At 31.6% G+C, this 26,242-nt stretch overlaps 1 protein-coding gene across 3 annotated transcripts; it reads left to right on the top strand.

The window, feature by feature from the left end:
* The first annotated feature begins 1,440 nt into the window (after window positions 1–1,440).
* On the top strand, window positions 1,441–25,703 carry LOC139488779 (E3 ubiquitin-protein ligase MGRN1-like). 3 transcript variants are annotated; one of them, XM_071274679.1, is made up of 15 exons: window positions 1,441–1,652; window positions 6,655–6,773; window positions 7,815–7,903; window positions 8,326–8,463; window positions 10,589–10,703; window positions 11,636–11,699; window positions 12,285–12,448; window positions 14,299–14,520; window positions 14,830–14,944; window positions 15,357–15,429; window positions 16,098–16,256; window positions 17,267–17,351; window positions 18,753–18,942; window positions 21,718–23,232; window positions 23,580–25,703. In XM_071274679.1, exons 1-14 carry the CDS (start codon window positions 1,565–1,567, stop codon window positions 22,008–22,010), a joined length of 1,914 nt encoding a protein of 637 aa, XP_071130780.1. In that variant the 5' UTR covers window positions 1,441–1,564; the 3' UTR covers window positions 22,011–23,232; window positions 23,580–25,703. The 3 variants fall into 3 exon arrangements, with proteins under 3 accessions (XP_071130780.1, XP_071130779.1, XP_071130781.1); XM_071274678.1 differs by having other exon boundaries at window positions 1,455–1,652; window positions 21,718–23,373; window positions 23,455–25,703; XM_071274680.1 differs by having other exon boundaries at window positions 1,455–1,652; window positions 21,718–23,381; window positions 23,455–25,703.
* The last annotated feature ends 539 nt before the right edge of the window (window positions 25,704–26,242 follow it).

Raw genomic sequence — 26,242 nt, 5'->3', positions numbered from 1 at the left:
TACCAAGGTGGGTAGACTATAGCAGTGTGACCAGTAAATTAGAATCTAATAGGTCGGTAGACGTATTTGCAACCGCTTTTAAATTCCGCCATTGCATCATCACTTCAAATAGAATTATAAAAAAGAAGATGTGGTAAGATTTCCAATGCGACAACTGTCCACAAGAGACCAAAATAACGCAGACATTGACAATTATTGGTCGCCGTACGGCCTTCAACAATGAGCAAAGCCCATACCGCATAGTCAGCTATAAAAGGCCCCGATAAGACAATGTTAAACAATTCAAACGAGAAAATAACGGCCTTATTATATAAAAGAAAAATGAACGAAAAACAAATATGTAACACATAACCAAACGACAACCACTGAATTACAGGCTCCTGACTTGGGAAAGGCACATACATAAATAATGTGGCGGGGTTAAACATGTTAGTTAGTTGGTTAAACCATGTGATTGAAAACAATAGATTGAACAGGTTGTTAACACTTTCAACTATCAATAGGGTCAAGCAACATTTTCGGAATGATAAGTTCATGTAAGCGTTAATTGTGTTACAGTTAACTGGTCATGATCTAAGTTTGTGAATTATGTTTGCAGTTTTTTTGACATGCATTGTGACGTGTCATCGTATTAATTCTATATTAGAAAACTATAGCAGTTATATTAGAAAAGTATCGCATTCATAAATTTTTGATATTAAAAAATCATCGCTATGATATAAGACAAATATCGCATTGATATTTTAAAATATAGCAGTATCGTTGACTTATAGGTGATTTTGGCGTAGCAAACAATTGAATTCATCTCAATTGCATTCCACTGAATTTGCTACATGATATTTATAGAATGTGTACATCTACAAATGATAAATCGTGCATTTATGTTTCATTTATTTAATAATTCAATTTTCTCGTTTAAATACACCTTGCTTGTTATTACATAAAATAACTCATGAAAATTATACACCAGACGTATGTCATGTTAAATGTCACCCTGTTTTAAGAAAAGAGTCATTACTTTATACCGAGAAATATGCCTTTCTTCGAAAAAATGCTAACATTCGTCTGAAATTTCCCACAATGCAACTCGTTGATATAAGACAATATCGCTCGTTGATATGAGAAAAGCTTTTATCGAATCGCTTCTTCCATAGACTGATCATACTGTATGATAAAAATTAACTATTATTCTACATATGAAAATTATGTGCGAGCTGGTAGAACTTACGAGTCGGTAAAAATAGGACCCGCTACGAGTTTATTTTTAGGTCGAGTTGACATGTATCTTTAGAACAATTCTTTGTTGACGTAATTTTCAGATATTTTTAATATTAGATATGCATGAATATGATAAAGTTTTAAACAAACATTGCTCATGACTTTTATTTTTCTTTAATTTAAAAACTGAACACAATAATCTGTGTGTGCTCCAACGTTGGAGGGATTTACTTAAATAGGTAAAGATGAAGACGTCACTCCCGGAAGTCCATTTCATGTTTATGTTTTTATGGTCTACAAGTAGAAAAACTAACAATAATTGATAATTTTACATATTCTATAAACAATGGGGGCTTTAACAAGTCGACAGGCCAATGGCAACGAAGATATAGACACTGCTTGTAACAACGTGTATAGATACCCACCTAAATCAGGTAACAAAAAACTACTGGCAGACCTGACAGCTACGTAATTATCAGCCTCTGATGTCAAGAATTTTTTTATAACCATTTATAGAATCCACTAATAGTAATGATAATCATATTTTATACAATAAAGTATCAAGCATTTATGAGTTCTACCATACACAATAAAGTGACAATATACAATACATAAAGACATGAAAGACAGAAAACTAACACATACTTGATTACATCTTCTGACATCAGACTCGGACTTCTCTTGAACTGAATTTTAATGTGCGTATTGTTATGCATTTACTTTTCTACATTGGCTAGAGGTATAGGGGGAGAGTTGAGATCTCACAAACATGTTTAACCCCGCCACATTTTTGCGCCTGTCCCAAGTCAGGAGTCTGAGACTGGCCTTTGTTAGTCTTGTATTATTTTAATTTTAGATTCTTGTGTACAATTTGGAAATTAGTATGGCGTTCATTATCACTGAACTAGTATATAATTGTTTAGGGGCCAGCTGAAGGACGCCTCCGGGTGCGGGAATTTCTCGCTACAGTGAAGACCTATTGGTGACCTTCTGCTGTTGTTTTTTGTCTATGGTTGGGTTGTTGTCTCTTTGGCACATTCCCCATTTCCATTCTCAATTTTATTGATTAAACTGTTAAAGAGAATGGCATTTGATGAGCCCTTTGATATATATTGTATCATATGTTCTATCAACCACATTTTTTCGCTTTCAACTGAACATTGTGCTGGTTTTTTTCTGTTACTATATTTGGAACAACAACGACACTACAACGTGACACATGTACATGATGTATGACATATTGAAAGTTGCTTTTAAACATGTTAAAGACGTTAGAACTATTAAATTAAACCTACCTCAGGCTACCTGTTCAACCTTTTTAATTTAATGTTAAAAATACTGGTCTCACTAATTAGCGACAAGAAGAATTTTAGTGTCAAGAAGCAACAAGAAGAATAATTTAGCGACAAGAGGTCTATTTAGCGACACAAAAAACTTTTTTTTTTATTGAAATTACTTCATGTACTTATTCCAAAAAAATATTAAAAGATTATATGCAAAAGAAGACAATTTCAGAGAGAAGAAACATAGATCTAATTGCTACATTTATCTTGTTTATTTGTGATATTTTAATATTTATTATTTACTTGTGTTTTAGAACAATAATATTTTTATTTTATAATTTGTATTTAAAACTCTCTTTGTACAATAAATAATAAACTTGCAAAATGCATTAGTTGAGCATCATTGTCCAGAAAATACAGACACAAATTGTGAAAAACAAAGAATTGAAATCAAACTAGAGAAAACCATAATTAAAATGTGAATATTTTCATAAGTTTTGTTGTTGTGTGTAATGCCTCATTTAACGATATTGATCATGTTTATGCATAGTTTAATGTTGATTGAAGATTAAAAGAAATTAATGACAATCTTCAGTTTTCAACAGGTGTTCACTATTTACAATGATTGTATATTCTGGCGCGTGTACATTGGGCTTAAATTAAAATATTGTTTGTTTGCAGTTTACCGACCGACCCTTGAAAATCCTCCCGACTGTGAAAATTTTATTGCTTTAAATTTGAAGAATTTTTTTTTAATACTTCTATTGACGCGATCCGGTACTTTGGGTCCTTTCCGAAAATGATTTAAAGTCTGGGTCAATTACGCATTTCAAGTTCGTTTTTTCTTAGCTTCTCGTCAAGCGTTCATGTGACCATTAAATGATAAAGCACATGGAAATTGTTTACAGGTATCCATGAAGTCACGGGGGAGTACTTTACGCTGTTGTCTCGTGTCAATTTTAAGACAAATAACAAACGAAAAAGTTTATTAGTAAACTGTTTATACAGATTCAGGCACATGTAATGATGTGTGATGATATCATTGACGATGATGCAGCTGATATTCATAACTGACACGATAACCATTCTGTCTCAAACAAATTGGGTATAGAATCTGTGGAGCCTGACTTTATGGAACCAATTTCAGTGGTTAAATAATTCGACAGCAGCTTGAAGTATGGCATATTTTCTACAAATCGTTGTGAAGACGACAAAGATGAAACCACTCCTCCGTGACTTAAATCTTCATGGATATCTGTAAACACGCCTGTACGGAGGAAGGGCTCATTTGAAATGTTAATGGATATAGATCATGCCAAATCAATAAGAAGCAACCCTAACTACACAAAGATGTAGAGAAAATGAATGGTTAGCTTAAAAAATAAATATACTCTCTATATTAAATTTATCTTCGATTGCAATGAGTATGCTCCTTTAGGATAAGGGGGGCTGCCCCACTCATTGCAATTATTCTCTTTCTTACAATATTAAATATACCCAAACTGTGTGGCCTGTGTGAATTCAATTAAAACATGTCCTATGCTGCCAATTTTTTTTATGCATTAAAAACATTTCAGTACAGACCATTTACTTTTAATGGGGTGCTATGGATTTCACCCCAAACTTTAGATTTCTTTGGTTTTCATTAAAGCCTGGCAAAAATATAACCTTATCACATATAATTAAATATTGTTAGAAATATGAAAACAGTCGAATGTCTTAATACTTTTTTTTCAAGTTGCCTTTTTTTTCAATAGAGGAAGATTCAATGGTTATTTTTTTTTTTTTTTATTAAAAACACACTCTTTAATACATTGTCTTATAAATCTTTAATATCTATATTTTTCTGATGAAAATACTCTACTCATGAAAACATTCTAGTCAAAAAGCATACATGTCTGAATATATTTCTCTAAAACAGTTCTAGTCATAATGACATTCCTTGTTTATAAGTGTTCCAGTATTTAATAATTATACCATATTTTATGTCATAAATTGGATAATGACACTATGTTAAAGTTTCAGTTTTGGTTAAAAAGTTTTTTATCTGAAAATGCCTGTTCATTTGATGTTGGTTTGCAGCATGTCCAGTGTTTGTTGTTTTAAAATGTTTTTTTTTTCTTCACAAGAAACTTGGTTTAGTGTAACTGCTTGTTTAAACTGTATTTTGGCTGATAAAATAAAATATTTTTCCTACCTACCGACCCTTCAGTCTGAAGGTACAGTCGGAAAACTGCAAACAAACATATTTTTAAGGTTGGCCTTGTAATTGTTTAGTCTTACGGGTGTTCAAAGTTGAAGGTGTTAACTGGATTCATTCGTCCGTCCATTCGTCCCGCTTCAGGTTAAAGCTTTTGGTCAAGGTAGTTTTTGATGAAGTAGAAAGTCAAATCAAGTTTAAACTTTAAACTTAGTACACATGTTTCCCATGATAACATAATGATTAATTTTAATGCCAAATTAAAGTTTTGACCCCTATTTCACGGTCCACTGATCATGAACATAGAAAATGATAGTGCAAAGTTCAGGTTAAAGTTTTTGGTCAAGGTAGTTTTTGATGAAGTTGAAGTCACATCAACTTGAAACTTTGTACACATGTTCCCTATGATATGATCTTTTTAATTTTAATTCCAAACTAAAGTTTTGATCCCAATTTCAAGGTCCACTAAACATGGAAAATGATAGTAGGAGTGGGGCATCTGTGTACTATGGACACATTCTCGTTTTATTATTTATTTGGAATAAGTAATTTTGATTAAAAAAAATGTTTTCCTGTCGCTAAATAGTCTTCTTGTTGCTTCTTGTCGCTTCTTGACACTTCTTGTCGCTTCTTGACGCTTCTTGTCCCTAATTAGTGAGACCCAAAAATACCGGTACACATTACAAGAATATAGTTGTTGAGAAAAATTCTGAGGGGTTGCATGAAGTACAGCCATATCGTCTGCCTCTGGATCTTTTTAACATGGGGATGGTTCTTTTTATACATCCTTGATACATAAAGATGAAAACTGTCTTTAACTTTTTACAGTCAATCCAAAATTTTGAAAATGCATTTTATTTTCAAAATAAAATACTGTCCTTAGTAGAATCTCAGTGCCAATCGGAAATAATTCACAATGTTACAATTTCAGCACATGAAACACCAACATAAAACTATTTACTAGTTATTTCTAATCTAGTACTGAAAGTATTAAATAACTTTTTTATGATTCAAGTGATCACAGCATAACAGAACCACGTCTTTAGAAAATACTCATTTCCGGATTTTTTAGTCATTTCCTGTCCGCCATGGCGTGTTCTAATCAAATTTTTACTCATACGAAAACATGTGACACCATTTTTTTTTTACTTGCGAAAATCACAAAGTATAAATCGGAAACATTAAAAAATTGTGATTACTTAGCCTTGACAAAAAATCTCTTGGATACATGTACAACAATGTACCTATAAACATTTGACAGAACATGCTTTTGAATAAAACTCATCAGTGAAAACTGTATACAAGAAAATTGTTATTTGTACTCAAACACATCACATGAGGATATGGAAAAACAATTCCTGTTAAACTATCAATATCAGGGTTAACCCATAAAGCTCTAAAGTTTATTTCCAATTGCACACATGTAAAACTCCCGATGGGAGTACATTTATTCCGTTTTCAAGGATCTCCTCCTGCTGAAGAGAAAAAAATCCCATGTATTAAATATGGGTCTCATTGGGGTCTAATATGACGCAGGATTGCCAATTTTTTTTAATAGTGACACGTAAAATATAAATTATTGTGCCTTGAAAACGGGAAATGAAGTCTAGCAGGACACGGGAAATTGCAAAAAAAAATAGAATTGCTTACGTGCATAGTGTAAGAGGAATACAGGAATCTGTCAAAACAGTAAGCGGGATCTGGGATCATAACCCCCCAATGAGACATCCCTAAAATATTTCATGAATGAAAATTTTCAGGCACCATTTTATCAGGTGTAACGGACATTTCCTGATTACACACCATGTGTAGATTTTGACCTGACAGGCGGCTAATAGTAATAACATGTAAGGAGTGATGTTACCTCAGGTGCCATGTTTAATAAAATTCCTTACGTTTTATAGAGTACATGCATGTACAAGTTTTAGATGTTTGTTTATAATTGTCTTTCAGGTAACTATTTTGGAAGTCATTTCATTATGGGAGGAGAAAGATTTGATATGAGTCAGCCAGAAGCTTATCTGTTTGGAGAAAATCAGGATCTCAATTTTCTTGGATCAAAGCCTGTTGCTGTAAGTTGATTGAAATTGTGGAAAAATAATTAATTTACCTTGTCATAATTTTTATGACATAAACAGTTAATACTGCACCCCATGAATTTTTCAACAATTGATATCTCTCACATGATGCAAAAAGCCCAAAACCTAATACATGCACAAAGAAAGACATTGAAGAGTTTTTAAAGTATATATAAGTCCAAACCAGGACAAGGAATCAGAGCTAAATAGGCCAGAGGGAGATGAAGTCCTTATTTTAAAATAATTTTAAATTTTGTAACAGCAAATATAAGTCAAATTAAATTGAGAATGGAAATGGAGGATGTGTCAAAGAGACAACAACCCAACCAAAAAGCAGATAACAGCCAAAGGCCACTGATGGGTCTTCAATGCAGCCAGAAAATTCTGCACCTGGAGATGTGCTTCAGCTGGCCTCTAAACAAAAATGTACATGTATACTAGATAAGTGATAATGAACATCATACCAAATTTGGAAATATGTTAAAGAAACTAAAATTAAAAATCATACAAGACTAATAAAGGCCAGAGGCTCCTGACTTAATACAGGCGCAAAAATGTGGTTGGGTAAAACAATATATATACGTTTTCCTAGGCCTATATTTCCATGACAGTACAGAATGACTGGGCTTGTGATCGTAATAACCTCATAGACTTATGTTTTTACAGTCAACCAGCAGACGTAGTAGTGAAAACATTAACCGTTCCAGTTTTACTCCACCAAATGCCGATTTACAATTAGTGTCCCCAGTTATGGTCGAGGCTTAAATATTTGAAAGTCCAAAATCTAATACAATTGTTGGGTACCTGATAAACCAAAAGGGACCAAAAGTAAATCCAAATCAAGACAATGTCACAAGGTCTTAAGATTTAGAGCTTTGCCGTAGGGATATATTTATGTGATGTTATCATATGTATTTACAATGACTCATTGATTTTTAATTCAATAAAAGTCATTTTCTTCTTTAAGCAGGATGAATCATCTCTTGAGTTCTTTGTTAAGATTACAATATGATTTGTTTATGACTTTATTTTCAGTATCCTTATCCTTCATCATCAGGTAATGAACCTACCAAAACACTTAAAAGTCTGGTCAACATCAGAAAGGATTCACTTCGCTTTGTCAAGTAAGTCCATATACATATAATTCTAGTTTGGCAGACAAAAAACTCTGTTAACTTTAAGAGAACCTATAGCTATCAGGTATCTTTCTTTTCCTTGAGAACCCTTAGTAGGGATAAGAATATGCTAATTTCTCATTTGAGTTTTTTGTCAGTACACAAATGCAGTAAAATACATATAAAACACATAACATGTCTCGTCTAAGTTATCGAAAGACTAATACTGTAAGTTGACTGAGGATTAAGGCTGCACCTCTTGTGAGTGTAGCAATAAGTGACCACAACAGGGGTCTATTTTATGATATCTATATCCTGCTGGCAAAGTTTCTTGTTTTATGGAATAGCATTGCCATGGTCTCAAAGAAGCCTTTCATGCCTTTATTGATAAATACACAATATCTTTTCAATTAGTGAATTTGATATTTTAGGGTTGATGAAGCTGAAGTAGAGGATGATCAGAAGACCACAAACAGATATAATGTAGAATTTGTCTTTGATTCAGATGTCAAATGTGCAATTACTATCTATTACTTTGCAACAGAGGAGTTTAACAATGGGCAACTTGTGTAAGTTTTATAATTAATGAAACAGGGTTATCAATCCTGTCAAACTCACAACATATCTCAATCATGGTTGAATAAATTAGCAATAAGTCAGTTCAAAAGGTAGATTCTGCAGATTGATTTCACCAAGATAAAATGTGAGAATTAAGGATGTACACCTATGAGGATCCAAACATTTTTAGAATTCAAGAATTCAAAATGTTTTCTTAAATTAACCTGATTTTTGGGTTTATATGATTTGTTATAAATGATAGAAAAACTGCATACATGCATAAATGTGTATCTAAGAAATTTGAAAAGAAAAAAAATGATATGGGATATACATGTTTCTGGTAAAATTTTCTTGTACTCCCGCCATGCAATAGGTCAACCGATTTATTATTCTACCTATTGTAACAGATTTGAAAACAATTCTTATTGAATATACTAAAAGTATTTGCAGCTGTCCAGCTACAATTAATTAATTGATCATACATGTCATGATGATAGTTCTAGGAATTGATAATATTATTTTATTATACCCCACGCAACGAAGTTGCGGAGGGTATAATGTTTTTGACCCGTCCGTCTGTCCGTCAGTCAGTCCGTCTGTCAGTCTGTCCATCCGTCCGTCAGTCCTGTTTCTTGTCATCGCAACTCCTCTCAAACCACACAACAGAATTTCACGAAACCTTTTCAGATGAAAAGGACATACTATGTAGTTGTGCATATCGACAGGAAATTGTGATTCAATTTTTTTTATAAGAGTTACACCCCTTTGAACTTATTTGCTTAATGTACTACTGCAACAGTTTGTCATCGCAACTCCTTTTAAACTACACAACAGAATTTCACGAAACCTTTTTAGATAATAAGGACATACTATGTAGATGTGCATATCGACAGGAAATTAAGATTCAATTTTTTTTCTAGGAGTTAAGCCCCTTTGAACTTATTTACTTTATTGTACTACTGCAACAGTTTGTCATCGCAACTCCTCTGAAACTACACAACAGAATTTCATGAAACCTTTTAAGATAATAAGGACATACTATGTAGATGAAATTACGATTCAATTTTTTTTCTAGGAGTTACATCTCTTTGAACTTATTTGCTTTAAGGTACTACTTCAACAGTTTGTCATCTCAACTCCTCTGAAACCACACAACAGAATTTCATGAACATTTGTAGATAATAAGGACATACTATGTAGATGTGCATATCGACAGGAAATTACGATTCAATTTTTTTTTCTAGGAGTTACGCCCCTTTGAACTTACTGTAAAAGCACAAATTTTCGTGGGGGATTTAATTTCGTTTATTTCGTGGATAAGAAGTATCCACGAAATTAAAACCCCAACGCAAATTTAACTGTAGATTTACATTATTTTATGATCTGACTAAATCTTATTGACATTATATAATTGATGAACATAAATGCAGACAATGAAATAAATAGGTTAATTGATTAGACATCATTGTTCAAAGGTTTTCTTTAAGTCAGATGATAATCCTAATCCTTTGTTTGTACAGTAATTAATAATGATCAAGAACTGTCAATCAATGTCATTTAACAGTCTAATGTATCTGTAATGCCCTCAAGTCGTAATACATTTATCACACAATCATTGTCCTTGAATAAAACATCAAAGGTGTGTAACAGCCAATTAGCGTATGCAGGTTACAACACTTGATTAGTGCTCACTGTTACTATGAAATGCAATTATTGATTTTTCCCAACGGCAAAAGTTCACATCAGTTTTATTGAGTATTGTCAATTATAAAGTGACATTTGTATAATTTTTTTCTAAACTTAAAAACCACGAAAATTAATCCCCACGAACTTACTTTTGGATACAAAACCACGAAATTTTAACCCCACGAAAATTAATGTTTATACAGTATTTGCTTCAATGTACTTCTGCAACAGTTTGTCATCTCAACTCCTCTGAAACCACACAACAGAATTTCATGAAATTTTGTAGATAATAAGGACATACTTTGTTGATGTGCATATTGACAGGAAATTATTATTCAATATTTTTTCTTATACAATTTTTTTTTCTTACACTTATTTCATTTCTCCAATGACAATGTGGGGACGTGGGGTATGTGAGCGTGCTCACTAAGGTTCTTTAATTATTTATAGAATCAACTCTAAATATCCAATAAAGTCAGACACATACCATTATAAGAAAGGAGCCAATCAGTTGTTCTCACAGACAGGTCATGTGATAGAACCAACCAATTATACTGAAGAAGAGGTAAGTCCCAGCCAATCAGTTGCTTTCAGTCAGGTCATGTGATGGTACCCACCAAATATTTTAAAGAAAAACTTTAATCAAATTGCTACAAACTTAATACTGTGATTGATGAATTTAAACTCGATTTTGACTGAAATTATTCTTGTCATTCTAGAGTTTATTTGACACTATATTTTTACGCTTACTTGGTCTCATCATTTTAGTTTTTTCCAGAGCCATTTTATTTGCTTCTAATTTAATGCTTTTTAAAAATCTGTTGTAGTTTACAATTAGGGCAGCTGTTTATATAATTATTATACTGAAAATTTAGAAATTATAACGAGATTTTTATTAATGCAAATCATGGGTCTATTTGAGAATCACAATGATAAGAACTCACATCCTGATATCAAATACACATATCTGTATGTAACTTTTCCTAAAGTCACAACAATTAAATTTGTATTGTTCTTAATTCTTTGAAAATAGCAACAATAAATGCATGCAATAATATCTGAATTTTCAGTAAAAAGACATAACAATTTGTGTGGTTAATTCACTATGTTGCTTCTTCAAAAATTATAATGATGTTTCTTAAGCAATTACTTTTTAATACATCAAATATGTATAATTTTAAGTAGCAAGTGAGAATATATGTGGTTTCCTAGCTTGTAGCATTTTAAACCAGATTCAGATCTGCAACCATTTAAACAAAGCAATTTATCTTCATCCATTAAACTATGACAGGTTTTATCTGCCTTTAAAACTTGATGTGGTTTTGGTACCTTCAACCAACTAATAAAGAAATCATGTATTGATATTTGCAATATTTCTTCAACCAATAAAACAATATTATACAAATATCAATACATAAAAATACAAATACAGATTGCATGTACAACATATAGGAAAAAATTTGTTACATATAAATTCACATATATGTATGATTTCAGTGGCAGTATGATCCAGCTAAGGACATCATCCCAGTGGTAATACATTGTGTAGTAGAAGATGAAGGTAATTTGTCAATTTTTTTAAAGTCCAGTCAGTGTATTTCAATGGTTTTTACTAAAAAGTAGTAAATGTTGGTGTGACACATAATATAAAAGCAAGAACCCTATTGTTGAGAGACTATCAATTTTGCAGAACAATGGTCTCCAGATGCTAAGATCAAACAATGTGATGGAACTTTACTTAGATATCTGGTCACATATGATAAGAGGAATGAATATCCCTATTCATTTAAAGTCACTAGGTCAAGGTCATAGTTACTAAAAATAATTTTAAATAATATTACTTCTAAAAATAATAGCCAAAAAGAATCATTTTACCTTTTAAAAGAAAATATAAAAACTATGCAATCATATCAGGTTGTACTTATGTTTTGTTTAACTACATGCATTGACTGGCTATAAAGCCCTCACACAGATCAATCAAATTGTTTTAAGGTTTTGCCCTTTATACAGTGGGTATGTGAGCTTGGTCACTAAATACAATTGAGAATGGAAATGGGGAATGTGCCAAAGAGACAACAACCCGACCATAGAAAAAAACAACAGTCAAAGTCTCTTTCATTGGTTTTTCTGGTTTTTTTATTTACAGAACATCCAAACCATGCCCATCTTACATTTGGTATGGTAGAGAAAAGTTCAGCAGACAGTGGATACATACTGAAGCCATTGAAACAAAAACAGTTTGTTGATGGGTTGTCATATCTACTGCAAGAAATCTATGGGATTGAAAACAAGCAGGTGGATAGATCAAAGGTGAGGAAACTGTTGAAAAGTCAATTATTTGCCACTATGTACTCCTACCTTTCTTTTTTTTAATTTTTATACGACCGCAAAAAAAAATTGCGTTGTATAATGCTATAATGTTTTCGTCGTCGTCAGCATTGTTTGCGGTGTTGTCCGAAGACGCATGGTTTCGGATAATAACTTTAGTAAGTAAATAGAAATCAATAAAATTATATAACACAATGTTTATAACTGTTTTAGGGGGGGGGGGGGGGTGGGTGGTAATGGCTCACATCATTTAGCAATTAGGGGAAAAACAAGGGTTTTTCTGGTTAAAGGACAAGTTTAACAATTTAAAAGCAGTGTAAGGGAGGTAATCCAATTCCATTTAAAGAATACTGTTATATATATGTTTGATTACCTCCCCTACACTGCTTAAAAATTATGTATTAAGAAATGATGATTGTCTTGAGATTATTAGCTGTAAAATTATTTTTAGAAGTTACTATTAATTTATTAATTAATATTAATTTTAAACATGACTGTATGTCATTTTATATTTTAATATTTTATGAAGTATTTAAATGAGTAGTTATTGTTGCAAACTCCATAAGAAATTTGAATTGATTATTTTTGGAATAAGGGAAAGGGGGAGGTGAAAAAAAATTGGGGGGGGGGGGGGGGGAGGTGGAATTTCAGAAATTAAAATGAAAATGTCTTCATTAATTTTTTTTTGAGGGGATAAATATCCAACAGAATAGTGTATTGCTCAAAGCACATTCATTCTGTGTCAGAAACCTTTGCTGTGTTCAATCCAAATTCAGAGCTTTAAGCTTGAATGTTGTGTCCATACTTGCCCGAACTGTTCAGGATTGGACCTCTGCGGTTGTATAAAGCTGTGCCCTGCGGAGCATCTGGTTTTAATATGTTGTATAAAGGCCTATGAAACTAAAGCTGCAAATTTGATAATCATATATTTATACCCCCACTTTAAAAAAGGGGGGGTATACTGTTTTACCTCTGTCTGTCAGTCGTTCCGTCAGTCCGTCCGTCCGTCCGTCAGTCAGTCCGTCCCACAAAACTTTCGTCACATTTTTCTCAGGAACTACACATCCACCCTTTCTGTAATTTGGTATCAACATTTATATATGTCAGCCATACCGTGTGATGCGTTTTCAGATTCATCACTTGACAACTTCCTGTTTACCGAACACTTGTATGATTTTACACATGATAGCCAAATTGAAAATTTTCGTCACATTTTTCTCAGGAACTACAATACAAGGATTTCTGAAATTTGGTTTCAGGATTTATATAAGTCAGCTTTACCGTGTGATGCGTTTTCAGATTCATCACTCGACAACTTCCTGTTTACCGAACACTTGTATGATTTTACACATGATAGCCAAGTTGAAAATTTTCGTCACATTTTTCTCAGGAACTACAATACAAGGATTTCTGAAATTTGGTTTCAGGATTTATATAAGTCAGCTTTACTGTGTGATGCGTTTTCAGATTCATCACTCGACAACTTCCTGTTTACCGAACACTTGCATATTTTTACACTATTAATATTATCCACTTGCGGCAGGGGTATCATCAGTGAGCAGTAGCTCGCAGTTTCACTTGTTTATTAATGCTCAAGATTTATTAATAATAAAAGTACATAAAGCAGAAAAAGTTCTGTAGAATTGTCAGCATGGTCAGTAGTAGTTATACTATGATAAATTACATATCCGGTTTCTGTTTCATTCTTTTTGACTCATTTTTGATAGAGTAACAGCCTTAAGACTTAAAAAAACAAAGTATAGATCATGGTTTCCACCTTCAAGATTCATAGATTAGAAAACTATCAAAGGAAGTATATTTTTCCATTTTAGCTTGATCCAGATGATGAAGTTGATGATAGTGGTGCTGAATGTGTTATATGTATGTCTGACATGAGAGACACTTTAATTCTACCATGTCGTCACTTGTGTCTGTGTAGTGCTTGTGCAGAGTCATTGCGATACCAAGCCAGTAATTGTCCTATCTGTCGATCTCCATTTAGAGCTTTATTACAGATCAGAGCAATGAGAAGGAAACAGGCTATTTCTGTCCAGGTATAGTGCTACTATCCATTTAATTCTTTGAATAATTATCTAAGTACCAGTTTCAACAGTATATGATACCATTTTATCAATAAAAAAGCTAAATACTGAATTTTAACTTCTTCTCAGATACAAAAAAATGCTCTATTCTAAATTCTTCTAGAATAAATTTAATATATATTAAATTTTTAATAAAACTTTCATTTTAAACACAATTTTAATGAATATCATATTTTGAACCTTCAGAATTTATCTCATATTCTGTGTCTGTATCAGTAAAGCACTGTTCAAACTTAAATGTAGTGAATGACTTTTTGACAGGGAGAGAATAATGAAGAGAACCCAGTCAGCCAGGATGGTGTACCTACAGGATATTTTGCAGTGTCATTGATAGAAGCATTGAATGGTCCCTGTAATCAAAATCTGATGGGAGATGGTAGGTTCTAGTATTTTTTTACATTCATTATAGAGATATTTAGTAGTAGGCATTTGATGTAATTAAATTTCAGAATCAGTAACATATTAGGTTTGGGACTTTTCTAATATTTTGATCTTGAGCATCACTGACGCTTATTGTCAAATTGCAAATCAAGTGCATGCCGACTTTTTTCCACAATTAAGGTGTGAACTACATGATCGGTTCCACAGAACCCGTTATGAATTTAAGAATGAAAATATCATTCTTTCTTTGAAGAAATTCATTTCTAACAATTTTTTTATTTGGTTGCATTAAAGCCAAGGAAGTATTGTCAACCACGTGAAATTAAAGTGATATTGAATTAACAATACTCTCAGCATAACATGTAGCTGAATAAAGCAACATAAAGTTGAACTACTCTGTATTTCAGATTATTATCCATCTGTTAGAATGATTCCCTCAAACGAAAAAGATTCACATCATAGAGACAAGAAAAGGAAAAGGTTAGTGTCACACTATATCTCAATATATTAGATATTGCTATTAAGGATGTTCTCTGTTTCAAAGTAACAAGCTTTTTTAAATACTTTTATAAATTGATAGTTGATAAATAAAGGAACTAAAAAAGTAGAAAAGTGTTAAGGGTCCATGTGCTTGTTTTTGAGATAGAAGCTATTGAAAATTTGGCGGGAAATGATTTTCTCTAGATTTTTCATACATTTAACATTGACACCTTTTTTCTTGAAAAAAAAAAGAACATTGAAAAAATAAGGATTTTGATAAGATTTTTAAATATGGCCTTTTAAACTATATGCAATAAAATTATGAAAAGAAAAATAGGGTTTAGTGGGAAAAATGTTTTAATGGCACTACATGAATAAAACCAGAGGATTCTGAATATCTGGCAAAATTTCAAAAACAAGAGGAGCTCTAACATCCTTAAATGACACTAATTGGGTTACTAACAAGCAAAGTACATTTAAGTCCTTGATCTATTTTTGCCTATTATTCTAAAAATCAAAATAGATGGAGAGAAAGTTAAAATAGATAAAATTGACTTAGTTTTTGGTAGTCAACTTTAACACTAACAGCAGCAATAGCAAGCGGAAAATAGGGTTCCAAGGAAACAGTTACAATTATTTCTCTATATTTATATTTTGCATTATTACAGACAAACATTACAAGTAGATTCTGGGAAAGATTCTGTAGTGACAGCCAACTTGAAATTAGATGATAAAAAGTTACTGGGAAATGAAGAATTGAAAGGAGGGAAGGAGACAGTTGAAGTGGTCAAAACTAAAGATAAACTTAAACCACATGTACCAAAGATGTAAGTATATTTATACCTATCTTTTATATTGAAAGTTATAGGTTTTATATGAGTGAGAACTTGATATCCCTTGATATCAACTTAAAGTATTAGATTTTAATAAAATAAAAGGCTCATAATTTTATATTATTGTAATTAAATCAAGAGTTTTGATATCATGCAATACCATTTTCTCTAAGATTTTGTAATTTTGTATTTTTATGATATTTCTATTATAGTACGAAAGAACATTATAGGGAACATTAATCCTGACTTGTCCACCTAAACAATTTGAAAATAAATCTGCTTTTGATTGACCTAATTCATAACTTATGAGATTGTTGCAATCCATTAACATAGGTGAACCAAATTAACACATATTTCGTATGACTTATTCATTGTTCAGTGCAATTCAAGAAATTGAGTTATTGTCCATTAATTAATATTATACAAAAGTTTTTGCTTTTTGTCTTAAATAAAAAAACTATAGCATATAGATAGAAACTTGAAAAATACAAAGAAATAAGTTTTTTCATGACCAGCTACAGATGAAGTTTGATTTTTTTCCCCGTCTTATGATATTGTGCAGAGTGGTCCTTCAATTTTTAAACTTCATGAAAATAGTAAATTTTTCGCACTTTCTTTTGTCATTTTTGAAGAAATCGATTGATATTTGGTATATAGATTATCCATGACAAGGTACAGTTCAATATCAAATTTTGTTCTGGTCTAATGATTTCATGCAGAGTTATGGTCTACAGACTTCAATAATTCACTAAGTGTAAAAAATTGGTTGTCCATATTTTTCTCATGTTGAAGATATTAAATTGATATTTGTTATATAATTAACACCATGAGAAGTTTTAAGATCAAGTTAGCATTTTGTTCCAGTAATGAGTATAATGATTTTTTCACCTGAAGTTGACTTTGTTTTACCATGCAATACTCTAAATGACTTATAGATTAATCTTTCCTTTTATCTTACATGCATCACAAAATTACACTTTGAAAATTTGTGTTTACTTTGACAGATTCTCAGAAGACCCAGACAGTACAGATGAATCCAAGGTTGTAAATGTCTCCAATGATTACAGTTCTGATACACTTGAGAGCAAGGTATGTAAAACAGTAGGCAATTCAGTTATTTAAATATGATTAAAGTTAGCTAGCTCTTAGATGGATAAATTAGCATGTGCATGGATGACGTTGCCTAGGTGATAGTAACATGGCCTGTCTTGGAGAGGCAGTAATGGTTTAAGGGTTAAACCTGATACAAACTTCTAGTTGCAAAATGTTTTACTACATACAAAATTTTTGATACATTGTTATCCTATTTTGTAACTTTAAATGATAACAGAAGGTTTATACCATGTCATGTTATGTTTAGATTTGAATTAAGAAAAAAAGTGCAGCTTTTCTGTGCAAGTCTGGAGTCGGTTTCACAAAAACACTTACGACTAAGATTGGTCTTAAGTCATGAACAAATCAGTATACTTACGATTAATCTTAATCGTAAGTTTTTTTGTGAAATCGACTCCTGATTACTAGTTTTGATGAAATATTCTGCAAATCTATGCATACAAAAAATGAATGATATGTATTTTTATGCCCCACCTACGATAGTAGAGGGGCATTATGTTTTCTGGTCTGTGCGTCCGTTCGTTCGTTCGTTCGTTCGTCCGTTTGTTCGTCCGTTCGTTCGTTCGTTCGTCCGTTCGTTCGTTCGTCCGTCTGTCCCGCTTCAGGTTAAAGTTTTTGGTCGAGGTAGTTTTTGATGAAGTTGAAGTCCAATCGACTTCAAACTTGGTACACATGTTCCCTATGATATGATCTTTCTAATTTTAATGCCAAATTAGAGATTTTACCCCAATTTCACGGTCCACTGAACATAGAAAATGATAGTGCGAGTGGGGCATTCGTGTACTGAGGACACATTCTTGTTTTTTATAAATTGCAACACATTGTACAGAAACAAAACTTACCTAGATACTGGAGGCAAATCAGGAGATATGAAGATATAACAGGAAATAATGTATGAAAAATGGCAAAGGTTCTGTAAATCCAGATATTTTTGCATGCATTTATTTATTGAATGCTTCTTAATATAATTTTAAAGGAGTGCAAAAGCGTTGACCAAAGCACATTTCATATGAAATGTTTTAGGGTTTCATTTTCAAAATGTGCACACAATCAACACATTCACAAACCTATAAAATAAATTAAAAAAATGCACTCAATTAATATTCTTATAACATGTATAATTACATTTTTATGTGGTTATGTGCAAGTCTTGTTTTAATAAGTATCTTTGAACAAATATTATCATAAAAACATAAATGTATAACAAGAAATTGAAAATGAAATCATTTGATTGCAAGCAGAGTTACAGCTTAAGTTCTTAATATTCCACCTCTCTCCAGGGAAAAGAGACTGGAATATACCTATTCAAAATTTATGTCTGTTTTTGCCTTTTATTGGAAAAATACTGTAATCATTTTAAAACAAACATTATTTTAGGGCACACCAGATGTTACAAAATTAAGAGTATATGATCTAAATGAGTCTGAGGCAGATAGTGATTACGACATGAAGACACATCCTATAACAGGTACCAGATGTTCTACAGAAGATTTAGCAGATGATGAGAGAGAAGATACATCTGAAGCTGAGCAAGAGCCAGAACCTGACTATGATGATGAGCCATTAGGTAGGCAAATATACTTAGCTGAAAAATATAACAGATAGACAGAAACTTTAAACACAAAAATGATCAGCAAAAAAATAATTCAACAAAAAAAAAAACACATTACAAATGATATAGCTTCAGGAGAGTTAAATTAAATCATTTACTTAAGAAAAAACTTTCAACCTTTTTGCTTATACCTGTTTTTTGTGATGATGATGTTCAGAAACTGAATGTTAGAACAGTACTTAAAATTTAAAAATACATAATTATGCAGAATTAGTGATAGAATCTAATACGATAGAAATCTTTTATCACAAAAATTAACAATTTTGAACATTTTTTTCTCAATAAGCATGGTAACCTATGTTTGATTTTATGTTTTTTCCTAGTTCTTTCCTAGATGTACTACATTTTTCAAAAGCACAAAGTGACAATATTATGTGGAAACTATTGACTTAATTTGGATTTTTGTTCAATTTTAGCATATTTCTGTAAACTCTGTAAAAACCAGCACTTTTTTTCTTTAAGGAAATATTAAGCTTTTCAATGATAAAAAATGGTGTTTATCAAATTGTTCTATATCCAATGAAATTTTTCCAATTAAGTGTGTGGTTAAGTTTTTTAAATTTTTAAGTTTTCATACGACCGCAAAAATTTTTGCGGTTGTATATTGGTATCACGGTGTCGTCGGCATCATTGTCATGTTAGCGTCGTCTTAAGACGGATGGTTTCAGGATAATATATTTAGTATAAGTAAATAGAAATGAATAAAAAATTTTACGCAATGTTTATAACCAAAAAAGAAAGGTTAGGATTGATTTTGGGGGTAATGGTTTAGCAGTTAGGGGCCCAAAGGGGCCCAAAACAAGCATTCATCTAGTTTCAGGACAATAAGTTGTGTATAAGTATTTCAATTACTCTGAAATTGTACCACAATGATCATACTATAAAGTAGAAGGTTTATATGGATTTATTGTAAGGGTTATGGGGCAAATAGTTTAGGAATTAAGAATCAAAAAGGGGCCAGAAACAAGCATTTTTGAAGTTTCGGAACAATAACTTATGTTTAGATCTCTCTGACATTGTACCACAAGGTTCCAGATAATGAAAGGAAGGCTTGGTGTCAGTTTGGGGTTAATATCCCTGAAATTTAGGAATAAGGGGCCAAAAAAGGGCCAAAAAGAAGGGGTGAAACAAGTTTTTTTTCTGGTTAAAGAACAATTTAGACAATTTAAAAGCTGTGTAAGGGAGGTAATCCAATTAAAATTTAAAGAAAACTGTCATATATACATGTTAGATTACTTGATTACCTCCCTTACACTGCTTGAAAATTATTTATTAAGAAATGATAATTGTTTGGAGATGTGTAACTGCTAATTTATTTTTAAAAGTTACTGTTAATTAATATTAATTTTAACCATGACTGTAAGTTATTTTATATTTTAATACTTTATGATGTAATTAATTGAATGAGTAGTTATTGTTGCCAACTTATTTTTGGAATAAGGGAATGGGGGTAGGCGGGAAAAAAATGGGAGGGGTGGGTGGGTGGGTGGGTAAATTTTTCTCATTTCAGTTTTCAGAAATTAAAAAGAATTTTTCTTCAAATACTTTTTTTTGAAGGGATTAATATTCAACAGCATAGTGTATTGCTCAAATACAAAAACAAATTTTAAAGTTCATGAGACCACACTCATTCTGTGTCAGAAACCTTTGCTGTGTCAACTATTTAATCACAATCCAAATTCAGTGCTGTATCAAGCTTGAATGTTGTGTCCATACTTGCCCCAACTGTTCAGGGTTCGACCTCTGCAGTTGTATAAAGCTGTGCCCTGTGGAGCATCTGGTTATCATTTGCCATGGTTATTCAACTCATGGGTTGTAAGCAGGGTTTCCCCTGGGTCAATTATTTTTTTCGCCACCTCTTTCGCCAAAACAATATATTTTTCGCCACTTTATTATTTTTTCACCAAGTTACACAATTAGATTTTTCTTTTAAATTTTCCTTTTTTGCATCCCCTCCCCTTTGAATAGATTTCTTCATAACGACAGTTTTCTTTTCTAGACCATCGTAAATAAGTAAAACTATGCTTGAAACACGTGTGTCACTGAAACAACTTTAAAGTACCCACTCAAATCAATTATCTATATCAAAGTTAAATGATAAAGTTTTAAATCAGAGACCTTTCTTGCTTTTGAAGATTTTTCGTCATAACAACAATTTTGTTTTCTGGACTATCATAATTTATAAGAAGGATCGAGAGGAAGCGTCAAAATTTTACTTCAAACACGTGCGTCGCAAAGTGGTAAAATCCCTTTTGTGACATGTGACGGACGCCATTTAACCATATCATTTTGTCATATAATACAATCAACACCTTTATTAATTAGTCCTTTGATGTCGATAGCTATAAATGCAATCAGCTGATTATTGATTTTCTGTCAAAATCTTAACGAGTTCAAGGTGAATTCCGAGTATTGTCTGATTAGGTAAAGTCTAAACCCGAAAAAAGTAAATAAACAAGATGGCTGAAAATAAATCCAGGTACATATATTTCTTTTGCCAAATTCTTTCGCCAATGACGAATTTTAATCGCCACAATTATTATTTTTTCGCAAATTGCGAAAATGGCGACCGCCAGCGGAAACCCTGGTTGTTAGTTCCTCCTTAGTATCTTCCCTTTGAAATTCTTACTTTTGAATCAAGTGGAGAGATATAATGCAAGTGAATAAATCAGTAAAGATATAATTGTTAAAAGAATAAAACTTCATGTTTTGTAAATTTATTTTAAACAGGTAAAAAAACAGAAAAAGATGCAGACAGTGATGGCTATATTCCAACAGACTGTTACCCTGTTGGTTCCACACCAGAAGAGAAACCAGTCAACAGAATAACTTATGTTAAAGGTCTCAGCAAAAGTGAGGGAGCAGTCAATAAAGACAATCTTGGTTACGAGCCAATGAAAGTCAGCAGTGAACTATCCTTACCTGGGACGGGGTCCAGTACAGAAGGATCAAGTTTCAGTAGTAATCACAGTTCTGGTGCCCTGTTACCAGCAGGAACAGTATCTGATGATGACAAATCATAAGATAGAAACAGGAAATATGAAGTAATCTCCCTTTGTCTGTGATCTGTGGCCAAGTTGAATTTAAGCTTGGACAACAACAAAATAAAATGTGATTATTCAAATGATTAATTGATACATTTGTATATGTTATATGTTCATTCATGTAGGAACTTTAATTAGTTAATTCTCAACTTTTTGAAAGCAGTTGGATATTATCTAACCAAAATTACACAGATTCTTCTTCTGGATTAGAACTTGGGTACCTGCTATTTTTATTTGTAACCTGCAAGATGGTTGGTGTTTTCTTTACCAAAAACATAAACTACGCCAAGTTCTTAAGTAATTTTTAGACAAAAATTGTATCAAATCTTCTTTAGAAGACTGAACATTGTGTTATGAAGGAATTAATTCTTTAACAGCTTTCTAAGTAAAATCAACTATAATGAGTGGATCTTGATAAAATTTTGGTACCAATCTTGCTAACCCTGTTTATAATCATTTTATGTGGCAATTCCTTTAGATATGGGCTGTTCACAATGTTGCTGTAATTTGAATAACAGAACTATACACATTTTATATTAAATGTATTAAGGTGGTACATAACATTGCAGGGAGATATCTTTGTAAAAATCAGTTAAACGTTTTAATCAAGTTGTTTTGTTAAGGAAATATCAAGCTTCTCAATGATCAAAATTAGTGTTGTCAAACTGCTATATAACCAAAGAAATTTTTCTGAGAAAGAGGTTGGTTCAAATTTTTTGAAATTTTTATATTTTTGTCAAAGGGTCAAAGTAAACATTTTGTCAAAATTTTATGAAAATTAAACTAGCCAAATTAATATTAGTGAAGGTGTTGGGTACCACCTTAATTATATCATCTCCTTATTTTATTTTGTAAATATTGATGAAGTTTTGTAAATCATTTGATTGAACCTGTCTGTTAGATATTGGCTTCAGGGGTGGATTTCAGTGATTTATGTGCTTCTGTTTGATACTGAGTTGTAAAAGGCTTCATTTCTGAACTTTATAAAATAATTAAAGCCATTGTATTATTGTCAATATGACACCTACAGCCCAATGGACAATGGTGTGTGAACAACTACAGGTCACTTTTTAAAAGACCTTCAATAATGAACAAATCTCACACTGTAAAGTATTCTATAGAAGGTCACTGGATGACAAAATGTGAAACAATTTATATGAGAAAATAATCTGATTCATAGCAATAAAAGCAAACACATTTCATTGAATTACTGGATTCTGACTTGAGACAGACACAAGAAGAATTTAGCTGGATTAAATATGTATGTGAGTACTCAAGTTTCCCCAAAATCAACAAAACAAAAATAAAAAAAAGCCAGTACAACACATTGCAAGCCATATTTGCAAAAAAGTGCTAGTCTCTTTTGAAAACTATAATAAATACACAGAAACTTATAAGAATATCAGTAAGATCTACAAATAAGTGAAACTCAACAAAAACTGTAATTGGCTTCTTACACGATTGTTTTTTCTTTTTGGCAGTCATCTTTAAATTTATAGTAGATTGAGATAATACAGTACACATGAAACATATTAAGGGTCAATGTACTTAAATTTGTTTTAGAATGTTTTGTAATTGGATCTTCATTTTTAACTGGTCTCAATCTAACTTAAAGAAAGATGTCATTGATTTCTTATAGTTTTAATGACTATTATGTTGTACATTTATGGTGTTAGCATTCAGACTCATTGGACCTAATAGTGGTTTTTTTCAGTTTAAAAAGATCATTATTTATAACATGTATTTGTGTGTATTTTAATTGTATTGCAAGAATTATAAAATGATGGTGCTGTTGTTTATTTGTATATATAAGATATAAATCTGTTCTTTAAATAATCTTGATTAATTACCCACCAAAAAAGTTTAAAATAATGAATTATACATTGATATGTTTATATTTTGCATAATTGATTTAAGCATATAGAGTGACTCCTTATAACTACTGATTATTTTGATAATGATTGAAATGCTCTAAAAATTGTGTTGTTATAATAAATATACTTATTTCTAAAATTATGATGAATTTGTCTTGTTTGTGAGGAATATTGTAAGTGTTCCACCCTCCCCTTACCTGGGACTTTGTTAAGTGTTTTTATCACAGGAATTTTCCAGTTATGAGAAATTGGAAAATATTATTTTTGGTTTATACATTGTAGCATCCTTTCAACTGACAGTAAAACCCTTGCCAAAGTGGATTGTCCCTTTTGCTTTGCAGATGAATTGAATTTGCAGCCACTTCAATTCAGAATGGAGACATTGAATCTGATGGCCTATGTTTGATCTGCACGTTAAAAACCTTTTCACAAAGTATTGTGGGGTCTGTAGGTCTGTAGCCGACAATCAATCCATTTCTGAGATTCTTACAGCAATAGGTCACATATATTTGCAGTATTGAATGATTGTTAGGTGAACATGTGCATCTGACCTTGATTTAACTTTCTTGGTTCATTGATTACCATCAACTAAGTGATTAGGTCAGCTTCTCATATGCAATAAGCAATAAATCAACTATATTTGGTCTGAAGAGTGATTATAAGGTGTACATGTATGTATGGCAAGTTTAATCTGACATTGACTGTTTTTTCATGGTCTATTGAAACTATTAAGATTTAAGAACCTTGATTCTAAAGCTTTCATAATTCAACCAATTAACATCTGTTGAGCAGGCAAGACATTTCAGCATATGGACTCTCTGTTTCAGTTATCTGAGCTGCACCAAAAAGTTTAAATTTTAGCTGAAAATGATATGTGGATGAAGATAATCAAGAAATAATTTCTTTTTGAAATAATCAGTTGTTTATTTTTGTAACCAGAGATTATGTATATGGAAAAAATAATACTTTATTTCAATGATTATGACTTGAAATTGTTGTGTTTGTGAACCTTTTATTTTAATTTGCTAAATTAATTGTACTAAACATCTGTTGACAGTGTTTTACTTGCAGATTATGTTTTCATGCACCTTCAACATTTTGCTTCATATTTTATGCATTAATTAAGGTGACAGATGTGAACAGATTTTCAAATCTTGTGAATTGAGTAAGAAGAGACCAAACAATGTAACAAACAACAGCTATATAAGCAAACAGAGGAATGAATTAGCTGGGAAAAAGTTAGGGGTCATCAATTTTAAAGTAAGGTAGTGATTTGGAAAAAATGAGTATATCTGTAGCAGTCAAACTGATCCCTTTAACATGAAATTGTCCATATTTGTATATAAGACTAACCTGCTTTTGTATAATTTTGATATAATTTGGCCAACAAGTAGTACAGTGTAAAAATCTGATTGAGGAAAAGTTGGTGGATTATTTTTTTATTTCATTTATCATTCTTAAAAATACATTGCAATATAACTGTTCTGTCTGATTTTCATATTCTTTTCTGAAAAAAACTTTCCATATGATTATGCATGAAGGTTTTCAGCAAAAATCCTTGTTTGGTTACAAACTGATAAAAATTAATGTAACCAACATAATAACTTTTTTAAAAACTTTTTTCCTTTGAACATGCAAGTTATAAAAGATACATTTGAATTTATTTGTCTGACAGTGTACAATTGATATAACTTGTATTTTTGGAAAAAAATAATCATTTGTAAATAAGTCTCTCAGTCGTTGTAATTTATTGTTATATACTGTGAAATAATTGTTGTCAATAAAAGCACAAAAAATCTGATGTTTTATATAGATATGAATGCTAATTTCATCAGGGAAGTTCCATAAGTTCAACCATTTTCCAGACTTATTATTAGATCCTGTGAAAACAGTGAAGTAATGTTTATATAGAAGTAATTCTATAAGTTGTATTTGTATCTATACTCTCCAGCAGATTTATATAACACTCTAACATTTGTAGTGCTCATAATGTAGATGTGCGTGTAACAAATAATAAATAGAGATACAGTGGAATTCCTTGTGTACACTAGGCCACTTATAATGCTCATTAACCTATTTGGTCATATCTGCAATGTAAAATTATATAGAATTTTTCTATAGTCTTCCAAAGACAGAGAAAATATTGGATTTGAAAAGCATTTTATAAATGCATTCAATTATTTGAATTTTTGGTTATTCGACTTGGTAAAAATCAAAACTTTTTGTTTTACTCAACCTTCATTAAGGCATATGATACAGTTTGAATCTCATATTGAAATTTTGATGAAAATTTGCATATAGGCTATTTTGTACCTGATTTAATCAAATATACCTGCA

This window comes from Mytilus edulis, chromosome 9, assembly GCF_963676685.1.
Source record: "Mytilus edulis chromosome 9, xbMytEdul2.2, whole genome shotgun sequence".
In the NCBI taxonomy this organism is placed as follows: Eukaryota; Metazoa; Mollusca; class Bivalvia; order Mytilida; family Mytilidae; genus Mytilus; species Mytilus edulis.
Note: the sequence above shows the minus strand (reverse complement) of the source record. Positions and strands in the feature narration are given on the sequence as shown.

Coding starts and splice junctions, on each gene's coding strand:
- LOC139488779 (XM_071274679.1), top strand. CDS start 1,565: ATGGGGGCTTTAACAAGTCGACAGGCCAATGGCAACGAAGATATAGAC. Junction 12,449..14,298: donor AGCAGGTGGATAGATCAAAG/GTGAGGAAACTG, acceptor TTTCCATTTTAG/CTTGATCCAGATGATGAAGT. Junction 16,257..17,266: donor AAACCACATGTACCAAAGAT/GTAAGTATATTT, acceptor TTACTTTGACAG/ATTCTCAGAAGACCCAGACA.